General features: G+C 38.9%; 1 protein-coding gene across 2 annotated transcripts in view; it reads left to right on the top strand.

Moving 5' to 3' along the window:
- The window catches only part of FHDC1 (FH2 domain containing 1), a 51,082-nt gene extending 28,915 nt beyond the window's left edge, over positions 1–22,167 (top strand). For both annotated transcript variants that reach the window (XM_067551880.1, XM_067551881.1), the window contains exons 5-12: positions 5,340–5,425; positions 5,511–5,611; positions 7,759–7,829; positions 7,914–8,021; positions 9,314–9,384; positions 11,991–12,108; positions 13,683–13,847; positions 17,998–22,167. In XM_067551880.1, the coding sequence (XP_067407981.1) occupies positions 5,340–5,425; positions 5,511–5,611; positions 7,759–7,829; positions 7,914–8,021; positions 9,314–9,384; positions 11,991–12,108; positions 13,683–13,847; positions 17,998–20,064 (2,787 nt within the window). In that variant the 3' untranslated portion in view covers positions 20,065–22,167. The remainder of the gene's footprint in view (positions 1–5,339; positions 5,426–5,510; positions 5,612–7,758; positions 7,830–7,913; positions 8,022–9,313; positions 9,385–11,990; positions 12,109–13,682; positions 13,848–17,997) is intronic.
- The last annotated feature ends 3,077 nt before the right edge of the window (positions 22,168–25,244 follow it).

Raw genomic sequence — 25,244 nt, 5'->3', positions numbered from 1 at the left:
CTCTCATTATTTCTGGCTGTTATAATATTTAATTAGAGCCCCATCTCCTGGAGTCATGTGACTAAGGGAGCATTTTGACTTCTGTGTGAAAATTTTTTCTAGCCCTTGTGATTGCAGGGAGAAGCTTGAAAATATGATGCCTAGTGGCTAAAAAAGCAAAAGGCAAAACGTTTCATTTTTTTTAAACCTCAAGACTTAAAGCTAATTATCATTACTTATTATTTGGAGTTCGTTATTCCTGAACTCTTGGGGTTGGCAACACAATGTAGATTAACAATCTGCAGCCTGTCAGTACGCAAACAAATAGTTCTTTTTGGCTATGTGTAGTGTGACTAGTCATTCAAGTTGTGGTGTTTTTTTTCTGCTTCATTATAGAATGACTGAATCTTTTAAAACTGTAAAATATGTAATAGCTATAGCAAAGAAACGTGTGTACAGGAAAATTTTTTGTCTTAGCTATTGTCTTAGATTTCCTCCAGATTGTTATAATTTTATGACCTAGTTAATACACTGTCCAGTCTTCTACATTGCAAGACTTATATGAAATGTAACACAGTAGATTATAAAATGCAGAAAGGATCCTTTAGCTTCTCTTTGTTTTTGTCCTCCCCATTTGTAAAATTTTGTTACTAATATCTTCCTTGCATGGGTATTGCAACTTTAATGGGTGAGATTCTGTGCTTTTTCCCTAAGAAGTGCAGCAAAGAACATGAAGTCCAGGGGGAGATGGGCTCAGGTGACTAATATTGGGCTATTTAATCTGGGGGCTGGTCTCCTGGGTTTAGAGAGAGGCATCTTGACTGTCTAAGTTAGAGCAGTCTGTCTGCCCTATGGGCGGAGCCGGCACTTGGCATAAGCAGACTAACCAATTACTTAAGGTCCCACGAAGCTCAAAGGGGCTTCCTATTAATTATTAGGGGGTTGGGGTGGCTGGAGGGGAAGGCCCAAAATATTCTTGTTTAGGGTTCCCAATGTGCTAGCACCAGTACTGCGTATGAGCTGCAGGTCTGTCCAGAATCTTTGCACAGCTGTAGCCCTTCCTCAGCACTCCTCTTTCAGCCCTGCCTCCAATGCCAGCTCTTGTGAGTGGGTCTTTAGAAGAGATAAAGTGCATCTGAAAGACTAATCCTTCCTGGGGTGGAACCAGGGCTTCTAGGAACCCCTGGTACTGCTCCAGTCTTCTTTCCTAGTGTAATGGGGCTAGAGAAGGCGTGAGGATCTTACCCAATATCTGCAAAAAATGCCTTGAGAAATTAAAAAAAACAAATTTTAAATTAGCCTTGTAACATTAACAGCCCACATTCCACATGGATAACCTTGATTGCTAGTTACCGTCAAATTTATATTAAATGCAGTGTGTGTAATCGGAGTGACTTGATGCTACTCTGAGAACATGAACTGGTTTGCTTCCTGGCTGTTCTGCATTTTACATTTTAAAGTTGCATTTATAGTCTTCAACTGTAATGTCTTGTTTTTGAAGAGGGAAATCTGCCTGAACAGCACTAAGGGTATGTCTACACAGCAAAGAAAAACCTGCAGCTGGCCCATGCCAGCTGACTCGGGCTGGGGCGGCAGGGCTGTTTCATTGCTGTGTAGATGTCCAGCCTCAGCCCCATAGCCTGAGAAGCCTGTGAGCCTGAGTTGGCTGGCACAGGCCAGCCATGGGATTTTATTTTCTGTGTAGCCATATCATTAAATGCTTTTCATGCAAACTTTGAAATAGATGGGTGAGTTCACAACTCTCTTGTTTTGGCTATGAACCACTTTTTCTGAGGGTTAGGTTAAAGGATACCTGTAAAGGCTACACAAGTGGTATGCCTTTTTTTTTTTTTTTTTTTTTTTTTTTGCTGATTTCTGATGTACTAGAATAGGTATTTGGGGTTTTTTGTTTAATACCTTAGACATATTAAGAATGTCGAGTCTGGTCTTTTCTGTTTTTGTTGGCTGATTTCTTGGACAACTGTGATTGAAAATTAGGGGCTTTAGAAGGAATTTTTTCTTTTTTGTTTTTGAGTTAAATTTGGGTTAGACAATTTTAAGTAGTGTGAATGCAACTCACTTCTCTAATCAGGATTCACTTTCTTGGTATATCTTTGTTGTAACTAAAGAAATAGAAGCTTTATTGCTTTTTGACAAAAATGTTGGGTTTTCATAGGCATTTTCATTTTGAATCAACAGGTTTTTCCCCCCCACTTTGTTTCAACTTGAAATGTAGTTTCAGTTTTTGGAAACTGAAAAGTTTTAGCTTTCCATTTTTGGTCTTTTGATTCCTCTCCACCTTGCACACTTTTTTTTTAATATGCCATCTACACTCCTATTTCTTTTTCCGATGTAAAAATGGTGGGGGTGAGGGTAAAAAAATATTCAGTTTCCAAAAGAGGTAAAAAAATATTCAGTTTCCAAAAGTCATAATGCTGTGCCTAAAGGAAAGAATTCATTTTGAAATGTGGACTGGAAACAAATAAATCTTTGTTTTAAAATTCAGAAAATGTTGAAATCAACATTTATCTGCAGAAAATGCTGATTTTTAACAAAATTGCAGTTTCTGATTAATTTTTTGTGCAAAAAACCTTTTACCAGATCCACCTTCAGGTTAGGTAGAGCCTGCATTTCTGATGTTTAAAATTTTACTTCCTCTGTTTTTTCAGCCCTTTATACTTTCCTATGTGTCTACAGTAAAACAAAACAAAACACACTTCCTGGGCATCTGGAATTGGCTTATTGGTGAAACTTGCTTTTTAATTGAAGAGGCAAGGGTTAAATCTTCAACAAAGCAATCCTTTCGCTTGTTCATTAGCCACTGGGAGTTCACAAAAATAAACATCTGACTAAATATCTTTTCACCTATCATTTTACTCAGCTTTCAGTCTCTTGATTCCTGTGGTGTCATAACTTAATTAGTTCTTCTATCATGTATGGCCGTGTCTTCACAAAGAAACTCTGGTGGGGTGGGGGAGGGATGAATCCTTCAGTGTATGTATTATAGTGCGAGCTCTAGTGTAGACAAAGCTCCAGCAGCTTCCAGTCTGTTTACCATTATATTAAGTTTACCCAGCTCTTCAGCAGGCTTAACACAGTGATGAAAAAGGGTCCTTTTCTGTCATTTGGGGTGTGGGAAATCTTTTTTTGTAAAAGTCCATAATTTAATTAAAGCTCTGATGTCTTCCATAACAACAAATCTTGAATTTTTACTGTGAAATCAAGCAGGATAACCCCCCCCCCCCCATTTTTTTCCCCTTTTTCTGGAGGGATAGGATCCTTTGTCTTAATGTCATAAAGAAGTACAGTGACAGAAGTCTTAAGATCTTTTTCATACAGAATCTTTTAAAATTAAAAATAAGACTGTTCCCTGCCCTTAAAAAAGAAAGAAAAGAACACTAATGTCTGAAGGGCGGGTGTGTAATCCACATGCAGCTGTGCCAACCTTAGGCAAAAGCCTTTGAAATGATTCAGTTGGAGCCTGGATGTTCTGAGAGGCTTGTGATCCTGTGCTGAATCACTGCAGCCTATGAATGGTTGATGTCCTGATGTGGCAGTGGGAATGGAAAAGAAACTCTGCTATGGTCTGAACAATTCCTCTCCAGGACAGGTATGGTGGTCCCTACAAAACTGAATGCTGGCCTTGTTGTCTACATGTGGTTGGCAGTGAGTGGAGGTGTGATATGGAGAAAGGGGAAAGAGGATGGAGTTGTCTAAAGAGAGGTCTAAATCACGTGGGATATGAGATAAATGTCAGGGTGAGACTAGATATGAAGCTTGTGTGGGGGAAGATGGATAAGGATAACTGGATGTGGGCTCTGATTTTATGCACGATTTCTACACATTGTGAAACATTCTTAAAACTTACCTGGACAAATTGCTGTTGTGCTTCAACAAGGGTACGTGTACATCTGCACTGTGTGCGTGGGTGCTTGTGTACTAACAAGTGGTGTGTCTATATCTGTGGCTTCCAGAGTGCGTATGGATGTTGATGCAGCCATGATGGAAGGGGGAGTACAGATGACAAATGTGTATCAGGGGGTATCTGCTGCGTTTACTCATAATAATATCTGTATTTGGGATAAGGATGGTTCTGGATGTTTGTGTGATGTGTGCACAGTGCCATGAGATTCTGACACTTAAACTATGTAGTATATTTTTAAGGCCCTGGTATGCATCAGATATAACCGTGTTAGGGAACCCTGGTTGTACCACTGTATCTTCAATTATTTTATTTTTTTCAAACCTGTGTAAGTGACCAGTCCTCATGGAGGGCTAGCCTTGTGAAGATCTGAAATTGAGCTTTTTTTGTTTCTCCCCCCCCCTCCCCCCTTAAATTTAAATTTAATCTTTCCAGTCACACACACTCAACTTTAAAATGGATTTGACTTCAATAAAATAAAACCCCCACAAATTCACATTTGGACTGAGACCAAGAATGTGGGGTTTCACCCCAAAAGAGAACTTTAGAGAAAATATGTTGCACTTAACTATAACGCTTATTACAAACTGCTAGATTATTTTAGTTCTGTAAGCACTGAACACTGTTAGCTTTCATGCATGCATCCAGCATGCCAGAATTGTAATCACCTGAATAGCTGGCACCGGTCAGACAGGAAATTCACCCACTTACAATGGAGAATCGCAAATGAAACAATCAAAATGAAAGAACCTAATTCTTGTGGAAACTGGGGCACCGCTCTCCCAAACATCATGACCATGTCCTTGTCTGTTTGTTGCCCTAAATCAGTGAGCACGCACCGGCTGGATGGCACAAAGGACTAGTTGCGGAGGTGCATTAAGCATATTGACAGTGACAGTGTGCCAGTTTCCCCCTGTGCTGTATTGCTAACAAGTTGGGATTGAAGGAGGTGAAGTTGGTTTTCATTTTTCTGAAAGGGGGCTCTGATTTCAAGACTTCCCTAAAGCAAGTCACTAAATTGACTGTAATGCTTTGTTAGGCCTTTTCTACACTAGCACTTATGCTGGCAAAACTTTTGTTGTGCCGGGGTGTGAAAAAACACCCACCTGAGTGACATAAATTTTGCCGGCATAAGCGCTTGTGTAGCTGCATTATATTGATGGGAGAGAGCTCTCCCGCTGACATAATAAAACCACCTGAATGAGTGGTGGTAGCTATGTCGGCAGGAGAGTGTCTCCAGCTGACATAGCGCTGTCCACACAAGTGCTTATGTTGGCAAAACTTATGTCGCTCGGGGGGGAATGGGGTGTTTTTTCAAGTGCTTGTGTAGACAAGGCCTCTAATTTGCTTCTCTTCAGTAAAGGTGTATCTTTTTCCTTTTGTTTTTAATCTTAACCTTTGTTTAAATTGTTTATTAGTGTCTCTGTCTCTTTTCTAGGTAAAGAAATTAAAAGCCTTTGATGGAGATGTAGCAAAACTGTGTCAAGCTGATTACTTTATGTATTTACTAATCCAGGTGCCAAAGTAAGGAAGTACTAGGTTTATTCTATTCATGGCAATCTCTCTTTTTTGGCTCTCTGTTTTAAAGCTTAGTGTGTTCATATTCCAGCTATGCTCTTCGGATTGAAGCTATGGTGCTGAAGAGAGAATTCACACCTTCTTGTACTACTCTGCAGAAAGACATGGCAATTATAAGAGCAGCTACAAAAGGTAATTAAACATGTTGTGACATGCATTATATTCTTGTTTTTGCATGTAGATTAATCAATCTGCATTATAGAGACTAGATCTTGAATTTCAGGTACCTAGTAGCTATTTAAAGGAAGCTAACTCTGACACATTCCATAAGGGTGTGTCTGTTGAATCTTTACTCTGCTCCCAGGGTCAAAAATCTTGATCCCTTTCACGTTCCTCTATGGTAGGGCTGTCTGTAAGATGGCAATATTGCTTTACTGAAATCCTTATAATGAATTCTCATATCATCTCTTGTAGTTCCATTTCCTTCTGTTATTCTTAACTCCCAATTCTCGAACTTTCACTGGTCGGTGATATGTTGCGCCTTTGGTCCCAAACCCTAATTAAGTCCTGCCTTCTGCCACCTTCCTGGCTTCCTATCTCTCTCTTAATCTATTGTAAAATAATTAACTTTCTGATTTGCTCCATCCTATCATTCTGTCCTTCACCTACTCCCTATGTTGCCCATTTACTCTGATCCTTAGTGTGGGAGTACTGTAAACATACTGACAACCACAGGAGCATTGCTCACACCTGCCTCAAGCAGAGTTAGACAACACAATAGTCAGTGTCCAGTTGAACAAGCCTTGTCTACACTAATGCTTCCACTGGAAGAGCTGAATTGGTAGTAGTAAAGACTGTAAATTTTTGGCAAAAAAAGCCTACTATATCTTGCTAATGCTGAGGATGGAACTGGGGACTTAGAAGTAAATCAATTGAGAAAGGCCCATCTACATTGCAAAATTGGAGCTATGTTTTAATTGTCACTTGACAAGTAGCAATTGTAGTGTAGATGGGCTCTTCCCGTGTGTCATTTTTTAGGCTGACTTCTCTTAGTTTATAAACGTCTGTATTATTTCCTGCCTCTTGCTCAAAAGTGCTATGTGCTTCCTTGTATAAACCTTATTATATCAAAACATATTTAATTAACTTATGTTTTGGCAGGCTGCTAACACTGAGAGCAAAGTAGTATGAGGAGATGATTGCTTCCATAATGACAGATTAGCATGTTGCAGTAAACAGTTAAATACAGTATAACCTAAATAATGCTAATTTTGGAGCAGTATAATGGCTGATCTTAAAAAGAAAGGGGGGGGGGTGTTCAAAGTGCAGTGATTGCAAGTGTGTTTATTTTAAGGCTTCTATAATTTTAGGGTTCCGTATTTTACTATGAATGGCTATATATTCATCAAACCGTTTAAAATACTTTATAGTGTTTATTCCCATGCTATGAATACCTGGCAAATTTGCAAAGATCTGTTACCTCTACAGCACTTGTAGAATATTAGTTTATTTACTCTTCACAGCTTCATCTCTCTGTTTCTCTTATTTCTATGGTACTTATCATGATGGTTTCTAAGCATACGCATGCATGTTAAGTTGAATTTTGTTGAAAATGTTCATGTATATTTTCATATAAAGTACTGTTGTGCAAATATAGAATATGTAGGAAACAAGCTTTTGTTATGAGAGCTTTATAAAGAAGTTTAATTTCATTTTACTGCCTGTATCATGTTTTAATGTAGCTGTATGCTCTATCTTTGGTGTCTCAGAATTGTGTTTATTGTAATGCAGTGTCTTTTGAAAATCTGCAGGGTGGAAGTGGGGGTGAAGGGTTAGTAAGGAAAGTTGTACTTTCCTTACACCTTTCCAGACCCAACCAGTTATTTTTATATACAAACTTTAGTCATCAAGGTCCCAATCCTGTCAGACACTGAACAATTCCTGCAAGGTGCTGAGCACACTTGCTTCACTCTGAAGTTAGTGGGAAGTGAGGGTGCTTGGTAACTCTCATGAGAGACTCAGCATCGGGTAAGATTAGAACCTAAATGTTCCATGAGCTACTGGCGGTTGCCTTGGAAACATGATGCTTGCAGAGCTAAGGTCTGAACATGTACTTGTGATTTGCCGACTGTGCCTGTGACTTTGAATTATATAATATCATTTTCTCCCATCACGTTTCAGTTAATTGTAGTTTCCTGTAAAAATAAAAAATTCACACCTTTATGACCTTGGGGGTGAAATGGACTTTGTACATAGATTGTCAGTTACCAATGTATGCAGTGTGTATCTTTCTAAACAAACAACCTCCAGACAGCAATTTTCTCTTTGTTTCTCTACAGAGTTAATGTCATGTGAGGAACTACATTCCATATTACACTTGGTCCTTCAGGCTGGGAATATTATGAATGCAGTAAGTGAGCATCAAAATGGAGAGGCCTGATCCACTATTGCAGTCTACTGATGTTACATGCCTTCTCTGTCTCTTTCTCTTTAGGGGGGTTATGCTGGCAATGCAGTTGGCTTTAAACTTTCGTCACTGCTCAAGCTGGCAGACACAAAAGCAAACAAACCTGGGATGAATCTGCTGCATTTTGTTGCTTTGGTATGTAAAAACTACCATCTCTAAGAATAACGGTTCTACTCTAATGGGTGGAAGGGGGGGGGGCATGGAGACTGATAGTTTATTTTAGTTGGGTGGAAGAAGTACATGCCAGACAATAAGTGGGTGAACCTTAAGTCTCCAGTCCTTAACCCTTCCCTCTTTGCCTCCACACCTTCCACTAGCCTACCTGTGATCCCACCCACAGAAAGCTGAACAAACATAAAGACTAGTTAAACCTTCAGCAGAAACTGTCTGGTACTATGTTAAAAAAAAAAAAAAAAAAAAAAAAAATATTCACTCATCTAGCTCTTCAAGTGAAATGTGTGCACAAGGCAGGGTAAGCAGGGGCATACCTCCTCCCCCAAATAATCGTTAGGGGTACAGAACTCCTCCGGCTATGGTGGTGGTGGTGGTTGTGGGGGGAAGAGTGAGCTACTCCCGGGCTGGGGGGTGGCAGAAAACATGCCCTCTCCCTCCCCCAAAAGGGGTCAAAGTTAAATTTCTGCACATGCCCCTGCTTCAAGTGTAACATCCCCCTGACTATTCCAGTCCTGGGCTACTCTATTAAAGGAATGTCCATTTTGATAAAAACTGATATTTTTTTTTACTAAAACTTCTGAAGAGAAATGACCTATTTCATCACGGTACTTGACTCATTAGATAGCTATTTTAAAGCTATCAAAATCTGTTGCAACTCCTTCACGGGGTTTTTTTTTTTTTTTTTCCTTTTTTCTTTTCCTTTTCGAATTGGAATGAATTTGACGCACACCTGGGGTAAGCTGTCTTGACTAAATTTTTCTTCCCTCCATGCAAGGGAACAGATTGAAATACCTCCACTTGTGACTTTTTGGTTGTTTGTGTGCAAACTGGTTTAACAGCTTTCACATCAGCAAGACACCTTCAACTAACAGAAGACTATTAGGTGATGTTTAGGCAGGAAATATTGTATTAGCCCAAACAATGGGCATTAGTCAATTGCCCTGATCTAACAGTCTTTCTTAAAGCACATGGATTGTATTCAGTGGAAGAAGGTACTATTATCTGTGCTCTGTGAAATGGAAATTGTTGTTTAATCTCTCTCTAGGTCTGATCCTTGTCCACCTTTAAGTGAGGCTTTTTTCAAATAATTCACTCAGTTGAACTGAAGGAAAACTAGAACCTCACAGCAGTGTAATAGAGAAACTAAGTGCCTTTCCCAAAACTTTAAAAATGGTCTTTATTTAGACTTTAGCAGGGTAATGGAATGTTAAAGGGACATTGTTTTCTTTTTTTTTTTTTTTTTTTAATTTTAGGAAGCCCAAAAGAAAGATGTGGTTCTTCTAACCTTTTCAGAAAAATTACAGCATGTTCATGATGCAGCCAGGTAAGCAAAGGAAACTGAGAACTTATTGTTAGAAAGAGACTTGGGACTTTTTTGAAGCATTGAAGCATGTTCACAGAGCTTGGCATTAAAACTGAGATCTTTATAAGATGTTTACCATAGCTTTCAGGGATCCATTTTCATTTGTAAGCAGAACTTTGCCTGCAGTGTGCCGTCAGGTTTAGAAGTTTTTATGAATTGATTTTTATAATTTTTTTGCATTTGTCAATATAATGTTCAACTAGATAAATGCGTATATATTACTTTTAAGAGATCAATCGACAGAGCATGTTTTAAAAATAATGTCATGTTACTGTTGTTGCTGCTCTATAGAATGACTTCTAGATATGTTGGGTTGATATATAGTGCCTTTCTTTCCAGATCTGGTACCATGTACACTAGTGAAGATTACTAGTGGCCCTGGCTTCCTCTACAGACTACATTTCCCCATTTTTGCATCACCTCCTCCCTTTCTATCCTTGAAAGCCTCCCTCAATAACACACACTCTACTATAGGGTTTATACATACATTCAAAATACTGGACCACCCCATTCTTGTAATATATGAACTTGCTTTACAAACCTGAGACCCCATTTCTCTTAGGCGCTTGTGAATAAGCATGTTGTATTCATGCTGAGTATAGAAGAAAACGTATAGTGCCTGGGGCTGTGTACAGACTTCAACCTGAAGGCTTGAATTGTATAATTCTACAGCAAACATTAATTCAATACCTGACTAAACTGTACTTTTATGAGGCAGTGTATGATCTGGAGCATAGATCCGGAAGCTAGCAACCCCCGAGTTCTAATCCTGGCTGCATCTTTGTCTTCAGCTTTGTGCTTGCTTTCTTTCCACATTTGTAAAATGGAGATTCAGTATATCTCAGGAAATATGAAGTATCTTAAATTAATGTCTGTAAAATACCTTGAGATCCCCTGAGAGAAGGTTCTGTGTATGTGTCTGCAATAGACCTGACTGGAAATTTCTGATGGAAATCAGGCAGGTTTCTGCCCTTGACTCCTTGGCAACCTACCTGGCAGACTGCTGGGGAGTCCAGGCTTCCCAGGAGTAAGTGGACAACTTCCAGTTTGGCTATCCCAAAATAGAAATTCTTTTTCTTTTTCCCTCGTGTGAAAAATTTAGAATTTTTGACCTTGTGTCCCCATTTGGGTGAAAGTTTTATGTTTTCCCCCCTCAAATTCAAAATCTTTTATGGGAGGGAAAAAGTCTGTTTTCTGGCCAGGTCCAATTTACAGTATGACATTTGTCATTTAATCTGACTAAAATCGATGGTGAGATGAAAATGAAAGAAACCAAAACATGTTATGCCATTGGACATGAACAAGATCTTTATTAAAGAAAACTCACTAGTACAATCTGCTGGTAAACCCAAAACTCCTTTAAAATACCCTAAAAATCATGCATTTGTTAACTTAGCTACCTTGCCTTTTCTTATGGCGCTCTCCTGCCCTCTTTCAAAGGCCAGCAAAATGCAACTCCTGTCATCTGCAGCCTTTTTGGTCTTCTAAAACATCATGTGCAAAGCACTGGCATGCAGATCTCTGAAGCAGCTGTGATCTTTGCTGGAGCAGGGAGTATACCAGTGGAGATGAAGGAAGCTGAGGAAAAACAGCTTACCTCATATCCAGAGATATGTGCACTCCCTGCTCTAGTGCTGAAAATTATAGGTGTTGCTGCTATCACCACTAGCCCTGTGTACTCTGGGAAGCAGGTCACATGGATTGCATTCCCATACTTGTAAAAAAGCAGTGAAAGCAATTAAAACCATGCTGTTGGTGAAATGCCCTCTAACCAGAATAGTGTGTGTAGTCAGTAATGTTAGGCCACTTGTGAGAGATTACTAATGCTTCAGTTCCTAAGCCAGGCTAAAATTCTATGGCGGTTTGGAGCTCACTGTTAGGGTAATACCATCTCCCTGTGGGGACTTACTCCAAAAGGTCCATTTCTGAGGTGGTTGAGAGACTCAATCATTTGCTACTAACTTAGAAACTATGGGAGCTGGGCTTCAAACACAGAGGTTCAGGTTCCATAAGAACAAAGCTATTTCTATGGGTCTTAGGGGGGCTGTTGGACTGCCCTGCCAGGTGAGCAATAATACCCCAATAACAATGAATGAAACCTGCAAGGGGGGAGGGATTCTTCTGTAACTTGCACTGCTGTTTTCAGGAGCAGTTAACGTTTTTTAGGAGAATAGGCTGTGTAGTGGTCAGGCAATGTTTAGTGTGTGTTTAGTGGCCAGATCACATAAGTGGCGTGGAGGGGTTTGTTAAAGGTATATCTGGTAGAAGGATGAAATATCATAGCTGCTGGGTCAAAGGGAACTTGTGTCTCTTTGATCTGCTAACATTTCTGTGACTTTGTGCAAAATATCCTCTAAGAAAGCTTAGAGAACCTTTCAACATTGCAAAGAAGGAAAAATAAGCAGATTTCTCTGCTAACTCTTACCTTCTGCTCTGGGGAGGTTTACCAAGCAGGCAGGTCTTGTTTGATGTACAGGTGGTGTATTATGACAAATAATTTATGAAGCACGTAACAATGGGCAACTCCTTTCTCTCAATAAGGGCTCTCTGTGTATGCTATTTTTTAGATTATCCATTGATAATATAGAAGCAGAACTTCATTCTCTATCTGCCAAGACAAGATCTCTTAAAGACAATATTCGACAGGACCCAGAACTCTTTCAGCAGATGGAAGGTTTTATCCAGGTTTGTAGAACATCCCTGCTAATGTGTTACTGTCACTTCAATGCAGCAGTGTTTCTCAGTTTAACATAATTTGCATGGATATGTTAACAGGCAGGAGATTCATTGTAATATGTCTGCCTCATCATAAATCAGCTGTTCAGAGCTGCTCACATTTCAATACTAGCTTTGTCAAATATGAGTTTATAAAGGACTACACTTTTTAGAGGAAAAGGTATTGGATGTGTGTTGCCTTGAGGGCTAATCAGGCAAGCATGTTTAACTGTTGTGAAATGGCTGACAGAGATCAATGGTTAGAATATCAGATTATTTTCATGGCTTTTACAGTTTTGTATTTAACATGCAGAAACTAGATTCTTACCAACTTGTTATGCTGGAGCATGCCAGTTTTAGTGGAGATTGTATTGAGCATTTCAAATCCTGGTTGTTGGGAGACTGAAGGGGTGTTTTTAGCAATTCAGATGCTTAACAGATTTGTTGTGAATTAACCCTTTGCGTATGTTTTAGTCTGAGCCCTACAATGATTCCTGGGTGTGGTTTTATTTAATTTTCCAGTAATTTTTTTCCTATGTCAATAAATGGAGTACCTTAACTTTTGAAATGGTCTTGACATATGTAGTGTAACACCTTTTAGCAGGTAGTGATGAGTGGAAGAATCTGTACTTGTGCTTCACTGAAATGTGTGTGTGCACGTGTGTCTTTTTAAAATATTTTTTGGTATAAATATTGAAAATGAGAATACATCATTTACCAAAAATCTTGTTAAGGCTGATGTGATTTAAATTTACAGAAGCTGTTAATGGATTAGCCATTGCACTTTGTCAGGAGCTGTGTAATTGATGGAGAAAAAGGGTGGATTAAGAAAGAAGTAGCTGCCCTCACTCTGAATTATTAGCTTTTATCCATTGCATTAAGACTCCTTAATGTTGTGTTTTAACATGTTTTTTATTTTAATAGCTAGCTTTATATAACATTAAAACCTTGCTTTGGACAAATTCCAAGTGGAATCTTGGAACCATTTTTCACTTTACAAATATATACTTTATATAATGCTTCCGTTTTTGAAATTACTGGCAATCACTACATTATGTCATCCTTGTGAATAAGCTACTAATATGTGGTAGAGCTAATTATCCATGCATGTCAATTGTCCTGTTTATCTTCAATCCAGCTCTTTGTTTGCTTTGTTTGTGTGTGTGTGTGCGTGTGCGTGTGAGAAGACTGATAGGCAAAGATTTATTCCTTCAGTAAAATGAGAGAGCTCGTTATATTCTTAGTGCAGCTGTTCTGAGAGATAAAGTTCGAAACCTGCTGTTTTGCTTTTAACCCTTCATCTAGTGATGCATCCGGCTCATTGGAATTCCTGTTTTGATTGATATATTTTTTTTTCTTTCTTCCTCACTTCACTGAAATGGCAACAAGTCTGCTTTTACATTGTAGGATGTTACTCTCAAAGTCCTGATTTATTGGACTCTGATAGCTGGTAGATGGGAACATGGATTTCATCAGCACCTATTATATATCTGGTGTATAAATTCTTAAAATGTCTAGTTTACAATGTATTTGTTTTACTACAGTTTGCTGTAAAAGCACTAAAAGAACTACAATCCTGGAAGCGAGAATTACAGGAGCAAGGAAATACTCTTATTGACTTTTTCTGTGAAGACAAAGAAACCATGAAACTGGATGAGTGCTTCCAGATATTTAGGGACTTCTGCATAAAGTTCAACAAGGCTGTTAAGGTAAGGAGACTGAAAACACATTCTCGTTGACTTAAAATAAATCTATTGATTCTTATGTGATCTAAGATCTTATGTGCTTCAGGGAGCTACCATCCCCATAATATTTTACATTTATTTGAATGAATATCAGGTGGCAAATTGCCACTTCTAGGGCGTTTGTTGCTCTAAACAAACTGGAAAATGGCCACCACTCCAGCCTTGTAGTCAAGCCAACAATCAAGTCAAACATTTTGCTGCCCCAAATATTTTGTTACCAGCCAATTAGAATGTTTAGTCATCTAAGTGTCATTGTAAGATAGCTTCCTACCTCACCTTCTTTGCAAGTCTGTAAAAATTCCTTATCTTTGACTTGCATCCTTTCGTCCTCTAGAAGAAGGCATTAAGTGATGTTTTGGGTCTCATGAAGACTCTGGCCCTGGTGGGGGGAACTATGGGGAAGTAGACTAACATTTTATTTCAAGACTTATTATAGGTGACCTCCTGTCCTGTCAGTGTGGTCATGGCAGCTTTGGCGTTAAAGCAACCACTATAGCCTTCGTTCTACTTTTCCGTTGGGCAGCTTTGCTTTTTTCTAGGACAGCTTTGTGTACATAAATACATTCTTTGGCTCATGTAATCCAATGTGTCATGCCTGTTTTCCCCTAAAGTGCTGTATAGTGCTATAAACAGGCAACTTCCAATTAAGTAACCGTTTGATATTGGCATATTAAAAATCCACTAGAAAGTACTGTTGGATGGGACATGAAGATCTGAGCAATATTCCAGGCTTATAAATACACACAGATAAAACAGATATACAATACTCAGGTTCATAGCACATAATTTAAGTACCTGGATTAGTCCCATTGCATTAAATGTGACTACTCAACTGCTTAAGTACTCCAAATTGGGGCTATATTGAACAAAACTAATTCAAAATGTATAATATATGTATAATACACATTCTTATTCTGTTTAGGGTACTTCAATATTAAGGGAACACCCATTGACCTGAATTGCATTTCTGGCCAAAATGTCTGTCTACTGTTATAAGTGAGACTTAAGATAATTACAACTAGAATAAGCTAGATAACAAATTTTCTTTTCAGTTTGTTTACTTTGTTCATTTGACAGCAATTTGTAGTCTGGTTTTTTCCTCCTCCCCTGGTTCTTCTAACTCATATATTCTGTCATTCTCTGTTTTTGTGGCTCTTTTCAAAGCAGCAGTGTGAATATTGCTAGGCTATAATGAATTAATATTGTAATAAAAATTATGCCATCCAGAAATGTGTACCCACCCTTTGGCAAAGGCTACCTACTCTTTGTATTTGGGATAGAGCTATTAAATGTCTTCCTTTGCGAACCAGAGAGCTTTCAAGATCGGGAATGTCACAGAAAATAAACCAGCTAGCCAGTTGTATACTAAAGAGATTTCACTCTAGCTTTTTTTAAAAGAAATTAAACCCAACTTTAATTGGCACACTCTCCCATGGTATCAGCACCTTCAATTTAGCATTGTTTCCCAACTTTCTAGAAAGCTGTTTTCTATAGAAAGTTAACTGTAACAAAAGTGGTGGCTTCTGGATGAGTAGCAAATACAATAACTAATTTATATCAATCCTTGCTGACAGCTTCTTACAAAATACCCAAATCCTTTTGGCATCTTATTATATATAATAGGGTTGACAAATCACTCAAGGAAAATAAGCTTCAGTTTGGAAAAGAGGACCAGCAATCTCTGTGTGTAGCATGATAAAAGAATATTTTGTTTAAAATACTGTTTTGTAGCACTCTACACCATCCCAATTTGTGTGTGTGTGTGTGTGTTTGTGCGTGCATATCACACAACACAATGAGTGGGGATAAGAGAAGAAATTATAGTGACAGAGGTGATTTTTTGTATTGCATATGGAGGAGATATGCAATTATTCATCTTTTGGGATGCATATAATGTTACAAAATATTACAAATTGTTGGATGTTTGTTTTCCTCTGGCGATCCTCCAGGGTCTTCCTTGTGGAAAAGGTCATACTCCGAGAAATGAATAATGAATTTCATATTTGCTAGTAGCTACTAGACTATTGGTAGCCTTTTGTGATGGATAAGAAACAGCCCAACAACAAAGGAATGGTTCCAAAAAATATAAGAGGGTATAGTTTTGGGGGGGAAAATGCAGCATGTAGACACGCAGCAAAATAGACAGAAGATATTCATTTGGTACTTAAGAGTACACTCGATCCGTAAGAAGAATTGCATTTGGAAGTTTTTTTAATATTAATATGTTTGAACATGTCTGAATATGTCATGTTTGTAAATATAGCGTAAGAAAATCCCTAGAAATGTATCCTGGGTGGGGTAAGAAAGTTCAATGTGTAACCTTACCAAACACAAAAATGTAGAGAAACATCATGCACTAATTTAAACAAAGTAGACGGTAATAATTTTTAAACTTCCTTTAAAAGATGTGTATTTTCTTTAAAAAAGGGAAATAATTAGTAAAACCATAGACAATTGACGGATGACTCCACTATTGGGTATATTCAATTATTTTTAACCAATATCATATTTAGAAAGTGATATTTAAAGTTGATCTGTCTTCAGGGAGACTCACCTAAGGGCAGGAGTTAGTGCATTCCATTCTCTTTGCCCCAGAATTTTGTTCCAATAGCCAAGCATTCCCTTTTCTTTTTTTTAAGAGAGTTTGTTTTTAGTAGTTATAGTTGTGAAGAAACATTGTTGTAGGTCTTTCCAAGGTAATCTGATATCTGATCTTCTTGAGTCTGGTGGCATCCTGAAAAATAGCTCCAAGAGTTATGAACTTCCCCATTCATGGAAGGCTATGTCTACACTACACTACACTGTCTGCATCTGATGAAGTGGGTTTCTGTCCATGAAAGCTTATGCCCAAATAAATTTGTTAGTGTTTAAGGTGCCACAGAACTCTCACTGTTTTGCTAAAAACAGACTAACATGGCTACTACTATGTCTACACTAATTTTTTTCTGAAAAAATGTCATGCCACTGCTACCACTGGTGTCAGCATTTCTTGTGGTAGCAAAGTAGATGTGCTAGGGTAGACAAATCCCCAGATGAATGCTGGTGTGTGTGATTTGTTTTTGTGTTTTAAAGTTGGTGCATAGCCCTGTTCTGATTAGGTTTCAGCAAAATAGTGGAAAATGATGACTGTCATCAGTATCTTATCTACACTCGCACTTGCTCCATTGTGCAATTGCAGTGGTATTAGCAATAGTTGCAAATGGTTCAGAAAACAACCTAATGCAGATGAGGCTTTAATAGTTTAAATATGAAATCTAAAGGTGACAATTAAAATGTTGTCTTGAACTATTTCACTGCCAATGATTTTAGCAGAAACATATAGCAAATGTTATCTCACAATCCCAAACTGTCTCCTCTATATTCCCAACAGTTAAAAGCTCCAACTCTCCTCAATCTGCCAAAACATTCAGCTTGTCCCAAACAACCCTCTATGCTAGAGTTGCAGATTTTTATACCTACAATAAATGTACTCAGTTTTGGGTGTGGGGACAGCATAACACTGAATTTATTATAAAATTATTATTTATTATAAATAGTCTCTGCGACAGAATTTCCTGATTGCTGCACTAGAATGCCACAGAATTTGGGTCTAAGGCGCTGTAGAGTTCATCAGAATTTGGCTGTAGAATGCCAGTTGTCGAGGAACAGTTGTAACTGTTGTGCTTGAGCATAAGCGCTCTGATTCTTCAAGTCAAGAAGGATGGAGTGAATCCAGAGGGCCAGATGGATCTTTTTAGCATCAAACAAGATTGTTTTAATGCCTGAGATTAATTGTATGTCTAAATTTTTTTCTAGTTTAAGTGTTTACATATTCAGTTAAAGTTGCTGACTTAAAACTTACTAAAAGTGGACTTAAAACCAAGCATATATTCATACTGTTGTTCTCTGCGAGGGTCTGATAGTATTTTTTTAGTATGCTGACCGGTCTAATGAGCTGTATTAGTTATGCAGGAAACTGTTCTCCATGTGGTATAGTAGGTTGCCATGGTGATTGTAGTGGGGAACTGACAACTGTAGGAAAAAATGAAGAGATGGGTTGCCTCATTTAGCTTGTTTTGAAGGGATGCTTCACTCTGAAATGTGTATTTATTCCTCTCTCCTCTTTCTTTGACAGGAAAATAGGGAACGAAACAGCCAAGAAATTCACCAACGGCAGAGATTAAAGGAGCTGGAGGAAAAGCGTCGATCCTGGGCTGCGGGAGAGCTTGGGAACTTTGGGAGAAGTAGTAGTGAAAATGATGTCGAAATGTTGGCTAAAAAAGGACTTGAGGAATTTCTACCTTTCTTGCAGCAGAGACCTCAAAGTCCTTTGAATAGAAACCCCAGCACTAGGCGCTCCCGACTGTCCTTGGGGGTTACTGCAGACCGAGAGCTTCTGACTTTTCTGGAAACCTCAAAGGATGAGGATCCAAACAAATTCAACAGCCTTCCCCGTGCAAACACACGCCAAGCAAGACCCAGCATAGCCTTGATTGAATCCAAAGAGCCTAAAGAAGTCCATTTAAATAACTTGCACTTACACCAAGCATCTGAAGCCAAAATGGACAGCACAGATCTGTCTCAGTTGTCGTCAGTTCAGCCCAGTCAATTGCAAGACATAGGAGTGGGCTCTACCGACACTAATCTCTGTTACTCACAAAAGAACGCTGACAACAAGCAGCACAGGTCCAATGTGCCTTGTGTGGAAGCAACAGATATAAATACTTGGGCCCTTGCTGTTAAGGAACGTGAATTTGTTAAAGAACAACATAAGTTTGATATTCCAGGAACAAAACCTATGGAAGACATGCCTTTAATAAACTTAGAGGATGTTGGTGCCGCAGACTTAGAGACTCTAGATGACTTGAGCTTACACTCCCTCAGCACTGCAGATAATGATGATCCAATGCTCTCTTGCAAAAGTTCCAGAGAGGCTGATGATTGTCAAGCCATGGTGGCAAGCTGCAGGAATGAAGTTTCAGAGCATGCCAGTATTGGCCCCATGTCTATGGATACAAGTGTTTCTGGCAGTAAAGAACATGGGCCAGTGTTCTATGTATCTGATACTACTGATTGTTCTCTGACTTTTGATTGTTCAGAAGGAAATGATTTAAAATTAGTGGGCAATGAAATGAAAGACCAAGATGGCAGAGCTTACTCGTGTGCAAATGACGCTAAAGATGGGAGGAGTACAATCTCCTCAAATCTGAATTCATCCTCTGCAAAGGAAGTTTCTCTTCATACTTCCTCAAGTGATAAAGAGGACTCCAGCAGCAAGCACAACTTTCCTAAGGAAAAGCCTGTGAAATGTAAAGAATCCTTAGCACCAAAGAGAAACTCTCTAAAAGATAGATCTCTAAACTCCACAAAATCCAGTGGCACTCGCCCTATCCAGACAGCTACTTCCAGACCAATAAGAACTTTGAATGCATCTGAAAATGTGAGTATGAGGAAAGTGGTGCCCATCTCCAGGTCAAACAAAGGACCCAGCAGTCTGAAAAAGCCAGAAGCCAAACCAGCACTTCGAGAGACCAGCACTGCTGAAACACAACCATCACATCGCAGTTCTGTCCGAGGCACAACAGAAACCCTCCCCAGAAGTCCTTATAGGCATAGCTTATCAGTAGAGGAGCCAAAATTACAGAGAGGGACTGCAACTTCCAGCAGTGCCCATTTTGAGAGGGATCAAGTTCAGCGCAAGGGCTCTCTTAAAGTGTCAGGTTCTAAATCTGTCAGAAGTATTCCCAAGTCAAAACCAGATGAAAGTAAGATTTGTCGCTCCACTGTAAAACCCCAGATTCCTACAGATGCTAAAAGCACAGCTGCCAGTGCTCCTAAAGCACCGTCTTCTATACCAAACTTTGCAAGGAACACAGTGGCCTCTTCCTCAAGGAGTGCAAAGGTGGATCTACCTAATTCTTCAAAAACACCAAGCATCACAAGATCAATGTCTCAGAGGCTACCTAGAATGAGGCCAGCAGCAACCTCTGATGACCTCATCCCTAAGGAGAACAGTGGAAACTCCCTAAAGAGAGCAAGTAGTGCTAGAGTCGTCAAAAGGAACACAGACCATAGTGATACTCTCAGTGCTAAAGTGGAACCTACACCAAAGGAGCAAGGTACAATGGAAAAGTCTTCTTTTAAATTGAAAGATGCAAACCGGACCACAATAGGGAAGATATTGAAACCATTATTGAAATAAGGGTTTGGGTTTTTTGACATTGTGGAATATGAACACACACTTAAGCACAGGATGACTTGTGAAATATCCAAAACTGTAATATCACTGTTTAATAACATCTCATAGTATTTTATGTGCAGATCAGAAGACAGCAATTACTTTTTTTCTGGTCTTCATCCTCCTGCAAGAATGAATTTGAATGTATTTAATTCTAACTTGGTGGAGTTACAAGTGCCACAAAACTTCTGTGCATTTGTGGTATAGTACTTTGCCAAAAAATGAACTTGAAGGAATTTAAAACTACAAGTTGAAATGCTTTTGTGACCCCCCCCCGCCTCCCCCCCCCCCCCAAAAAAAAAAAAAAAAAGAGAGAGAGAGAAGAAAAGAAAAAAAGGTTATGGCCAGTTTTTGTATACATGAGCCTTTTTTCCCCCATTTCTTTTTTAAAGGCTTAAGCAGTTATACTAGTTAGTTCCTTTTATTCAAAGTTGAAAAGACTCCTTTGCAATGGTACAGAAATGAACTTAGGTGAAGACACTTTCTGTCGCTCTTAATTCTTTGGATTCAGGAGTCATATGTGCCTGTTGCAAAGTCCATTGCTGGCAATTGGACACACTGGGAACTGCTGGCCTGAAAATGGTGAAACAGGACATCACTGTTTTGTGGCTGTCTTAACCTCATTGAAGAATTTATGGCATGTTTTATTGTGTATGTGTCTGTCTGTCTGTTTAGGAAGGAGGCAAAACTCTGCTGGGCAGAAAGTTTATTCTCCATGAGTGTGGCAGAATTGTCTTGCACGTACAAGTAGAATATAGTAAAAAAATGACTGATGCTGGATATGGTAGTGCAGCTGGAGGTCATGCCTATTGGAAATACCACCAGTAGCTTTTAGAAACAATAATTACTCGTGTTCTGACTTGTTTCAGTCAGATGCAAACTTGCCAGCTTTTGGTAATACAAAAGTGCCATATTTATAATACATATCAAAGGTGATGCCGCTCAACATTTGAAGGCTGCAACCTGGTGCCGAGCACTTTCTTACCATTCCTTATTTCCACTGGTTTATCTACTATCAAATTACTTGAATGTTGCTATGGCTCTGAAACAGCCATCAGTTTCCCTGCCTCCTCCTCATTTAGTACAAAACACACAGCTTACGTATGACAATGTTTTGTAAATTACGCTTCTTTGGCGGCTTCAGATGTAGTTTTGAATGTTTAAAGTGGCTAAAGGATGAACTAAAGACATGTTTTAAACTAGTGTTTCATAAGTTTCATAAGCTTTTTTAAAAAAAAATACTTTTTTCTGCAAATACAAATTTTAACATCATCTCAGACCAAGATACAGAGAATGAGGGAAAACTTGTTTTAACATGCTCTGTGCCTTCCCAAGAGAAATGTATGTAGGTGGGGAAACTGACTCTTTCTAAACATCTTATTTAAACAGTTGCCTTTTTATTCACTTTGAATGAAACGTCATTTAAAAAAAATAATGAAATGAAATCTATTTGGACAAGTTGTGGTGACTTACTAGTGGTATATCTGCCTCTCTGAGGTATCACTCCCACCACCCCCTTTCATTAGGAGTGTATAATTTAATCAGAATTAACTATCTGCCCATGAACTTCCATGGGCTAGCAACCAACTAATCAGATCCAGCCAGCTTTATGACTTTAATAAAGCAAGTGGCCCTTAACCAAGCAGATCCCACTGTAGACAGTACCAAAACACTATCAGCTGTTCCATGGGGCCTCTTGTGAGAGTCTGTCTCAAAGTGAGAATTTTTATAGTCAACTCATAGGCAAGAACCTCAGAGTGAATATTGCTTTAAATCTCATAAGGTTTAGATTTTCCCTCCCTTGTGGGTTAAATATGAAAGTGTATCCCTTAGCCCTCTCTGTGTCCTTGTGTATGCATCTGTGAGAGCAGATTATTATTTTATTTTTTTTATATCTTTTATTGGTAGTATGCTTGAAAAAAGTAATTTAAATGTGTTTGGAAAATGTAAATAAATATCTATATAAATGTCTGTAAAAACAAACTGAATGTATTTAATGGACCATTTATACATTTCTGAGTAACTTGGTAGTTTAATAAAGTTCCCACTTACAGGGGTTGTGCTTTATATTTCTCCTATTTTCTGTTTTAGTTTTGGTACTATAGTTCTCAACCTGACAAGGTCCCAGTGTAGGTCACTATTATACAGTGTCCCAAAAGGAAGGACTTTAACACAGATATTTAGGAAGTTTTAAATGTTGGATTAATTTTTTAAAAGATATTTCATATAACTTCAGTTTCATGATTAAGCATTTGTAAGACAGGGCTTTCTGCTCTAAACATGGGTTAACAGCAGATTTGGGTCTAAAATGAAGGATTAATTGCCAGTATGTGCAGCATCTTCTGCACACACTTTGCATTTTGGCCAAGATAAATATTTATGGGGCTAACAAGTCTGGATCTGCTGCTATCTTCATACCTTTTGACATAGCATATTTTATTGGAAAATCCTAGCTCATAACTCCCAGGGGTTTAGAAATGAGAGTGTGGTGCCTGTCATACGGTAACTTCAACACTTATTGGAAAAAATGGGCTAAAACTGAATTTCATCTTTTATTTCCTCCATTGCCTTATAACATAACATAAATGGGATAAGTTGAAATACAGCACCAGTCTGTGTCAAGTGGACATCAGTTCTTCTGAAAGAAAACTCTTTTCCCTCTGTGTTATGGAGAATGCTTTCTGTGTTGGCTTGCTGATCTTTTCAGACTTGTTCAGCTCCTGACTCTGCATGTTTGGTCAGTGCTTTGTCCCTTATAAGTGACAAGCACCTGCAGCCTGAAAGTGCTGACAGATGTGAACTTTGTGAAGGCTCCTTTACCATTTAAAGGTGTCTTAAGTTGACTTTTTTTTAAACTTTATTTTAACAGGGTTTATAAATACCAATTCATTACTTCAGCTACCAGCTCTGCTGTCAGTTGTGACAGACGTAAATGCCCTGTAGGTTTAATTTTCTATTACATGGGGCTTGGGCTGGAGTCTGAGCTCTGGAACACTCCCACCCTGCAGGGTCCAAGAGCCTGGGCTCCAGCCCAAGCCTGGAAGTCTACACAGTAATGAAACAGCTCCACGAGCCTGAGCTGGCTGGCATGGGCCAGCTGCGGGTTTTTCTTTGCTGCATAGCCAGACATGCCCATAATTAACTTGACTGCAGTCAGTTCTGACTAAAGAATGGGACAATTTCACGTTTTCCAGCTTTGCCAAACACCAAACACTTTTTTGTCTCTAGTAATAGATGAATCTGACCCCCACTCTGCCGCCCATGGTGTTGCTGGGTCATGCGGTGTGGGGGGAGCACAAGGTGAGAGTGAAGTGACGAAACTAGGGGAACAGATGGTGATCTTCAGAGCTAGGTAGCAGGTAGAGCTTTTGGCACAGTAAGGAAAGACGATGGGGAATGCTTACAGGTATCTAATATTCACACTGCGTATTACATGCATAGCCATTCAGAGTCAGGGATTCTCTTCATCCCTCATTACACAGGCCTATGAATTTCTCAGAGAAGAAAGAAAAAGTTTTCATCATGTCTCCCACAGCATGTCAGGTGCAGGACTGTGCCATTTGAAACAACTTACTGACATCTTTTTAATCTTGTAAGGCTCTGCTTGTCTGGCTCACTACTAGAAATTAGAATGTAGCTAGTTAAAGAGACCCAAATAAACACAGCTCCTTTCATTCAACCATATCCTCACCAAAATATCCAGTTTTCTAACTCTTTAATATTTATAAACTTAATACACACTATTTACATCTTGCTGCTGCCACCTCTGAAGGATAACTGCTTTGGGAACACTTCCCTACTTAACCACTATCCAAAACAATGGTGTTCATCTACCTTGTCACTGCTTAAACAGCCAGCAATTTGTTCCCTTTTCATTAACAGGTAGCACATCTACGTAGCTCTGGTGGGTGAGCGTCACATTCTACGAATCTTTCTTACTGTTAGTAGTGGCTTCTGGGCAAATAACCTTGTAACTGAAAAAAAGACGCTAAAGTGCAGTACTTGTAAATAGCTCTTCACCGTAAGACTGCATGTTTGTCTTCCATGAGTATGATTAAGACAGACCCACTGAGAACTATAATCAAGAGACTACTTTACCACCGGTGTGTCAAGTCAATTATTTGCATTGGAGCAAGGCTATGTACTGGCATATGACCATCACTGGCAGTTTACCTGGATTTTGTGCTTTTCTATGATTTGCTTCCCAGGGCCAATGACATATCGGAGTGAATACAAGCTCAGCTCTGAACTTATTCCTTCCTTAAAATCTGTTAACTGCTGCTGTCCTTTCTTATTACATTGAACCAACTTGGAGTGCAAAGATAATCCTGAGCATACTGATTTTGTTGGGAGGGAAAGGGAGTGGAGCTTTGTAGATGCTGAGTCAATGCTTAGCAAGGGTGGCCTTGATAGGGAAGGAACAGAAAGTTGCATAAGTGGGTTTTTTCCCTTTCCAAAGGAGACTCTCCCAGTTCAAAGTAAAGAGTGTGGGAAAACTCCCTTTGAATGGTGATGTGTTAGAGATACAGCAGTGCATATATCTCTCCTGCTTTAGGTATTGGCTACAAATACCCAATATCCATCCTTGTCTTCTTCTTTCTTTGTCTATTTTTAAAAAATACTTCAATGTCTTTATATGGGCAAAGTGTAGGAAAAAATATAAACTCTACCCACTTTTATCAAAGAGACTGACCATTTAAAATATCTGGCAACTGCAAACATCCTTTGCTAGAAATGGGCAAATACTTTCATTGAACATGGATTCAGCAGCGAAGTAGCTAAGACATAAAACCAGAATCTGAGCTCAGCCTCAAAATGGGATTCAATGGCAATCTTTTTATTTTGAAATATAAATCCTAGCCACTGAGGAAAGGCCATGTTCATGTGTACATTCAAGACGTATTTGTTCCATTTCTATACCTTGGTTTACTATGAGATTTACTTTCCCAACTGCCTTCTGTTCTAGTGCCATTAAAAACCAAAGAAAGCTGCCTTCAGTGTAATAGAGAGCAATAAACCATAGCTAACCAATATCAAAATCCCCCAGCAAAACCAGAAAGTGAGTAGTCTGTATTAGTATTGCTTTATCTAGCTCTTCATTTAAGCAAATCAGTCACGTGCTGCTTACCTCTTCTGCAAGTGTA

The sequence above is a fragment of the Emydura macquarii genome, unplaced genomic scaffold, assembly GCF_026122565.2.
Source record: "Emydura macquarii macquarii isolate MOO-44397 ecotype Brisbane River unplaced genomic scaffold, CSIRO-AGI_Emac_v2 contig_1363, whole genome shotgun sequence".
Taxonomy (NCBI): Eukaryota; Metazoa; Chordata; order Testudines; family Chelidae; genus Emydura; species Emydura macquarii.
Note: the sequence above shows the minus strand (reverse complement) of the source record. Positions and strands in the feature narration are given on the sequence as shown.